This window comes from Vitis riparia, chromosome 3 (genome assembly GCF_004353265.1).
Source record: "Vitis riparia cultivar Riparia Gloire de Montpellier isolate 1030 chromosome 3, EGFV_Vit.rip_1.0, whole genome shotgun sequence".
Taxonomy (NCBI): domain Eukaryota; kingdom Viridiplantae; phylum Streptophyta; class Magnoliopsida; order Vitales; family Vitaceae; genus Vitis; species Vitis riparia.
The window spans coordinates 3491490-3497941 of record NC_048433.1 but is presented as its reverse complement, the minus strand read 5'-3'; the positions used below and the strand labels follow the sequence as shown (position 1 = coordinate 3497941).

Genomic DNA, 6452 nt, shown 5'->3' with positions numbered 1-6452 from the left:
GTTTATTTGCAAAACCTCAAAGATTTTTTTAGGATTTATAGATACTGCAACTTTCAGAACTTTCAATTCATTCCTCACACTTAGGGCTTGATAAAGAGAATCATTCTTCACAGTAAACGATATTTATGTAAAAGATAGAAAAGGACTTGAATTTTCCCTTTTTTTTAAGAATAAAACTTTAACAAAAAAAAAGAAAAAGAAAAAGAAAAAGAAGGAAGTACTTGGAGATACGATTGTCTACCTTGCACTTTGTCCTACTTATTTTGTGGTTGGCAATCAAAGAAATCATTACGGTTTGGCAAATTTTGTAGACCAATTAGCAATACCTCACCTCCCCCCCTCGAGTCGTGAAGCTTATAAATAGCAGGCATTGCCACCACTTTGCACAAACCATCTCTAGACTAGAGTGCTCTTTCTTGACTCTTTTCATCATTCTCACTATTCTTGACCTCAATTTCAGCTCTTGCAACCTCCCTTTTTCACCTCACCTGATAACCTCCTTTACTCCATACCTTACAACCATTCTATAGTATTCCCTCCCTATCAACACTTCCTAAACTTGCATCCATCCCACCCTAAGAAATGGCATCCAGCTCAATGTCCTCCCGCAGCTCTGGCTCATCCTGGACTGCCAAGCAAAACAAAGCCTTTGAAGAGGCGCTTGCAGTGTATGACAAGGACACCCCTGACCGCTGGTACAATGTTGCCAGGGCTGTTGGTGGGAAAACCGTGGAGGAAGTGAAGAGGCACTATGAGATCCTTGTTGAGGATATCAAGAGCATCGACTCAGACAAAGTGCCCTTCCCCAATTACAAGACTACCGGAGCTAGTGGCCGGTCCAACATGAGCGACCAGGAAAAGAGGTAGAATATATAGTATAATTCCTTCACCTAGCTATCACTACAAAGTGACCATACAGCCCTGTGTTCATAATGGTCTTAGATTCCCACTCTACCATGTGTACACACAACCCAAATTCTCTCTGTCCCTGAATCCATAACCATTCAACACAAGCAATCAATCTTAACACCAAGACATATATAACAAGGGCATATGCAGAAGGTGTTATAAATTATAATGACCACCTGATAGCCACATACTAAAGGTGGCCACAGCTAGCCTTTTAGGAAACACTTAATTAACAAAAACACATTGATCCCCGACAAAGCTCCATCTACAAAATCATCCTATATCTCTGGTCCTTTTTGTATGGGCCCAATTTCGCATTGCACTTTTCACGTGGCTTTCCCTATAATGGTTTTAAGTTTTAACTAATCATCACTCCCTTTCTTCCCCACTCCCTCCCTCTCCATTTTTCTCCCCTTTTGGTCCCTTCCCGCGGCAAAATATCACAGAATTTTCTTAATACCATTGATTCAGCTCTATGTACACAGTTTTCTTAATACAAAATATCATGATTTCTTTCTTACTAGCTAACGTTGAATTATTCTTCGTCTTTTTTTCATTAATTTGATATGCAGGATGATGAATCTGAGGCTCCGCTGAGCAACAAATTCAGAATCTCAGATCGCGGACCAGAATGATCCAGTGCTATTCCCGTTCTAAGATCAAGAATTGCAGTAGCAATTCTACCTATATATCTACTACTTTTCTGCTATTCTCATTCCAGTTTTCTTCTATGAACGAATCAAAGCAGAGAGCATTGCATCTATGTCATCTGCTTCTTGTTAGTGTTGTTGTTTCGATGAATTTCCTATGAATAAAATATGTACTATGTGTTTCTCTTCGTTGTCGTCTTCTTCTTCTTCTTCTTCTTCTTCGTGAGCATTCCATTGATAAAATCAGAATCGAAACACATGTACGAGATCGAGACAAGAATCAAAGTTTCAGAATTAGGGTTTGGAGATATCTGACCTTGCAATCCGATCCAACCGAATTGGGAATCTGAAAAAACCGATGCCATGAATGAGAAAAAAGCGGGAAATTTTTTTCTTTGAAACCAAAAATAAGTAAATAAAAGGCCGGGTGACGCTTAGGTACGTTATCCGGCCATGAAACTTAGCCACGTGGTAGTAGGAACAACACATCATATCTTACATGGAGATTTCTTTTTGTTTATTTTATTAGAAAATTCGGACCAAACTCAAATCTAAATCATAAATAAATGAAACTAAAATAAAAAATTAAAAAAATCAATAGACTCTTTTAAGTTTGAACTATACAATGATTAGGTTGATGTTTATTTTTTTGATTAAATTTTTTTTATTCAATTAAAAATAATTTATTAATATCGATTAATATAATTAAACTAAACTTATTAATTATAAGTATTTTTTTTTAGTTAAAAATATGTTTTTTTTTTAATTTAATGCAATTTCATTGTGAATTAAAAACATTAAAAATTTTAATTTTAAGGAAAAATGATGTGACAGATAATGCATAGAATATTGCGGAAAACCTGTCGCTTTCACTATGTAGCAGAAGATTATGTACGTAAAAGTTGTGGAAGCAAAGGTTGCATGGAACGAGTCCATGGACCCACCACCTCAGGTTCCAATCTCTAAAAGAATTTTTTTTTTTAAAAGCATTTCAAGAAAATCACGATTTCAATGATTTTTAATAATAAAATTTTATTTAAAACTTAAATATAAAAAATAATTTTTTCAACTCATCATCTCCGAAATTACCACACGCTTATATCTAACATAAAAAATCTCAGAATATTTTTTATATTATTAATTATTATTTAGAATATTTTGAAAAAGATAATTGAAAATACTTCAAATTTGTTTTAAAAAATACTTTGCTTTCAAAATAAATTCTCTAACAAAAAATCGTTTTCTATCCAATATTTGTGTGCCTAAATCCCTTGCTTACTATGCATATACAAAAATAATATTATTTACAAGTCCACGTGGCAATTTAGGAAATGCTTGAGAAAAAAAAAAAGGACGGGTGGTACTTGAGAAGTAGGAGAATTTTGAAAAATAGGACGGATGGTTTGGCGATGTTGAGAACTTGATATGGCTCACAAGGATGGGGGCAGGTATGGTTTGTGCAACCACCAGTAAAAGTATACAAAATGCACACGTCGGCGACTAACCCGGGATAAAGTTTAAACCAATATATTGGGTTGTAGATTGAACCATTTCCAAATTGGGAAACCTTATTAAAGCTACTACAATTTTTTATTTTTTTTTATTTTTAGCATTTAATCTAAATAGAGGTGTGTAGCGAGGCTCTAACGTAATTTTATTTATTTTTTCTTTTTTCGTAACAATACATGTGTTCTCGGATTCCAAGATAGGTTTTCATGGGAGTTTGATGGCTTTCGGTATTGATCATAGACGATAGATGAACTGCCTCTAGGATAAGTACTTCTAATGTGGATTAAATCGGTTGCCATGGGCTAAGAGCGGGGCCAGATCGAAGCACCAAGAGTTTGAACCTTACCTAGGCCCAATCTAAAGTTTGAAGCTGAAGGCCACACAAGATGGGCTACCCCTGTTTCCTAAGAACAGGAGTTCATTATCGGTGGAAGGCAAATTGGAAATGGAAAAAGATGAGGAAAGGGTAGATGAGATTTGATATACTCCAGAGAAGATGTGTAATCTTCATTTTCAGTAAGAGGCAAGCATTCAAAGGAGTCAGCCATGATCTTGGGAGGAAGGTTTGAGTTTGGGGCAAACCATGAATTCCATTCAATTTTACTCAAATATATAGTAGCTGATTATGATCGATGTGATAATCCCACAGTAACAAAACAAAGTTTCAAAACCACAAAATTTCCTAGTGTATCACTAACAACACACAAATCTGTCATTCAAAACCTGGTGCTGAATCAGACATCAGGCTGCTGAAAGAGCATATGACTATGAGATACTCTAGTTGGCTATTGTTGTCTGGAGGGGAAGAGAACTTTCAACTCCCTCAGAGTTAGAATTCCTTTCAGCTACCACCTTTGACATTCCAAACATCTGAAACAAAAAAGTAAAAATCGAAGTGCTTAAGATTAATTTCTGTGCATAGACAGTATGAGCATGGATTTAGGAAGTTACTACAAACCTTCTTAATAGTCTTCGTAAAGCAAGTTTTGTGTTCATCCATAGAAGCATGAATGAACTCATCAATATGATCCTTTACATCCTGCAAAAAGGTGGCGTCATCTGACTTCTTCTTTCGACATGAAGTCACAACTGGGGCCTTGGCAGCAGATGCCGGTTGTGTTTCATGTTGATTGTTTTGAGCTTCCATCCCTGATAATATAGAAGAAGAATTTATGTGAAGAAACCAATGGGTTTACTTAAACCTAGGCTAATACCTCTAAAAGTGATGGCAGAGTCATCAAAGTACACCAACTGCCTCACTCATTTCACTTAGAAAGCAGGGCATAAAAACCTCTACCAAGCAAGTCCTCGAAGCCCCAAACCATGATTCCATTCATAAGATGGTACCATTAAAAAGGAAAAGTTAAAACCAATGAAAAACAAAGTTGGCTTCTTTAGTGAATAGAGAGTACATTATTCTCAACAAGATTAAAATAAACTCAATCAATCAGCATTCTGATTATGGCAATTGACGTTCATTCCATGCATCCGATAATTTTTCACATATAAAAAACAACATTTTTCTTATTACAGGAGCAACTGCACAAACAAACAAGAGGGTTATGTTTCTTTGGATTGCCTTCTTCCCAGTAATCAAGCCAGAAGCATAGAATGGATTTCAGTGGCATCTTCTATGCTGAAATGTAGTGATCATACAACTACCAGATAATATTATCAACAAAATAAGGATAATTCCCAGTTCATCTTGCTTGTGACAGATTGAACAACTTCAGAGAAGAACCACATCTAGTTAAACTTTATGAAAACCTCATACATGAAAATATGTGGTGATTTCCCAAATAAGGCTTCCCTATGGTAATACCAAACAATGTATGTAGCCTGAATTCCACCTTCTAATGGGGAACACACTGTAACCAAAAAGCAAATTATTTAAAACACCACCTTTTTTCAATTCGAAACCATACAAATGCAACACTAAAATATGCCATTGAAATTATCCAAATGAACATCAAATGCCCTGAAAATCCTTACATTAACTCTGCACCAAAAGAAGCAAAGACAAGGAGATCTCGATGCAATTTCATAAAATCCACCCCAACACAAGGTTCCTAATCTTACTTGAATACCAATCCCATTGTCAAGAAAACCAACTTGATAAACCCATGTGGCCAAGTTAGAATAAAGATTGAATGTTAAATTATAAGATGAATAAGCTATAATTCTTTCATAACTATACAAATATCCAGAATACTCTTGCCTTGTTTCCATAAAAATTCACAAATCAGCTCAACAACTACAAATTCAATGGAAAAACTATGCACAAGTAGAAAACCTACAAATACATAACAGAATGCCTCCAGTAATCAACCTGCAAGTGATCTTTCAAATAAATAAAAAATAATAAAAAACGTAAACTGACACTCAAAAAAATTGTTGAATCAAAACTATTATCACTACTAATTGTTTGACGAAATGTCTCAGAGAAAACATCACTGAAAGAGCACATAGTTGACACATATTATCCATACGCATTTATCAACCCAAAATCTTCAAAACAACCAAAGCAGACAATCAATTAGTACAAAATCACTGTTCCTAGGACTGCAAATTTAGACCGCACGAGATCATATCACCAAAAATCGTAGAAATAATGTGCAAAAAAAAACAAAAATTAAAGATCAAAACTGGAAAAAGAACTATTGAAAACAGATGTCCAAAACTTGTGTCAATTTGTACATGAAGAAAAAACAGATTATTGAATAAATCCAGTAAAAAATTGAGAGATTACAACTCACCTCGATCGCAGAGAATGAACAGCAAGAAAAGATACTGAGAAAACAAACAGAGTGGATCTCAATTTATGCTGTTTGGGTCGGTTTGATATTCTTAATGTATTTTGCATTTGGATAGAAATAGGTACACTTGGTGACGTTTCAGTTAGGTATTGGTCCTGGATGGAATTGGTCAAAGTCAGAGACAGGATGCCCATCCCTTGTTAAACTAACGAATGGAACAGTGACACGTGGTTGGATGTTTCTCGAGGAAGAAGCGCCTGATTATTGATTTTTAGTGTGGGACCGGGCTTGGTTGCTTGGAGAAGGGGAAGAGGGTTGATGTTGAAACGACATCGTTAGGATTCACTACTGAGGAAAAACGTCGTCGTTTTAAGCATTAGAATATGTTTATGAGATGGAAAAGGCCACATTATAATTAAAATAATGCTAACGATGACGATTTTCTTAAATTTAGTATTCTTATAAATAAAAAAAATCAAATATAATTAAAATTATTTAATAATTAATGCATATTTAAATTACATAATCTTTATATAATGAAAAAAAAAAAAAGAAGTGAAATGAGTTTTGCCGGTTCAAAATTTACTTTCGTTTTCGAGTCATTTCTCAGCATCCAAATGATCGTGCC

General features: G+C 35.0%; 2 protein-coding genes across 3 annotated transcripts; one reads left to right on the top strand and one right to left on the bottom strand.

Moving 5' to 3' along the window:
* Positions 1–404: 404 nt before the first annotated feature.
* On the top strand, positions 405–1748 carry LOC117908999 (protein RADIALIS-like 1). Its single transcript, XM_034822895.1, has 2 exons — positions 405–863; positions 1482–1748. The coding sequence occupies exons 1-2, from the start codon at positions 583–585 to the stop codon at positions 1504–1506; spliced, it is 306 nt and encodes a 101-aa protein (XP_034678786.1). The 5' UTR covers positions 405–582; the 3' UTR covers positions 1507–1748.
* Positions 1749–3638: 1890 nt separating this feature from the next.
* On the bottom strand, positions 3639–5926 carry LOC117909113. Of its 2 annotated transcripts, XM_034823017.1 has the most exons (3): positions 5825–5926; positions 4027–4217; positions 3639–3938 (listed from the first exon to the last, which is right to left on the bottom strand). In XM_034823017.1, exons 2-3 carry the CDS (start codon positions 4213–4215, stop codon positions 3846–3848), a joined length of 282 nt encoding a protein of 93 aa, XP_034678908.1. In that variant the 5' UTR covers positions 4216–4217; positions 5825–5926; the 3' UTR covers positions 3639–3845. The 2 variants fall into 2 exon arrangements, with proteins under 2 accessions (XP_034678908.1, XP_034678912.1); XM_034823021.1 differs by lacking the exon at positions 5825–5926 and having other exon boundaries at positions 4027–5782.
* Positions 5927–6452: the final 526 nt, after the last annotated feature.

Coding starts and splice junctions, on each gene's coding strand:
- LOC117909113 (XM_034823017.1), bottom strand. CDS start 4,215: ATGGAAGCTCAAAACAATCAACATGAAACACAACCGGCATCTGCTGCC. Junction 3,939..4,026: donor TTACGAAGACTATTAAGAAG/GTTTGTAGTAAC, acceptor TTTTTGTTTCAG/ATGTTTGGAATGTCAAAGGT.
- LOC117908999 (XM_034822895.1), top strand. CDS start 583: ATGGCATCCAGCTCAATGTCCTCCCGCAGCTCTGGCTCATCCTGGACT. Junction 864..1,481: donor ATGAGCGACCAGGAAAAGAG/GTAGAATATATA, acceptor TTTGATATGCAG/GATGATGAATCTGAGGCTCC.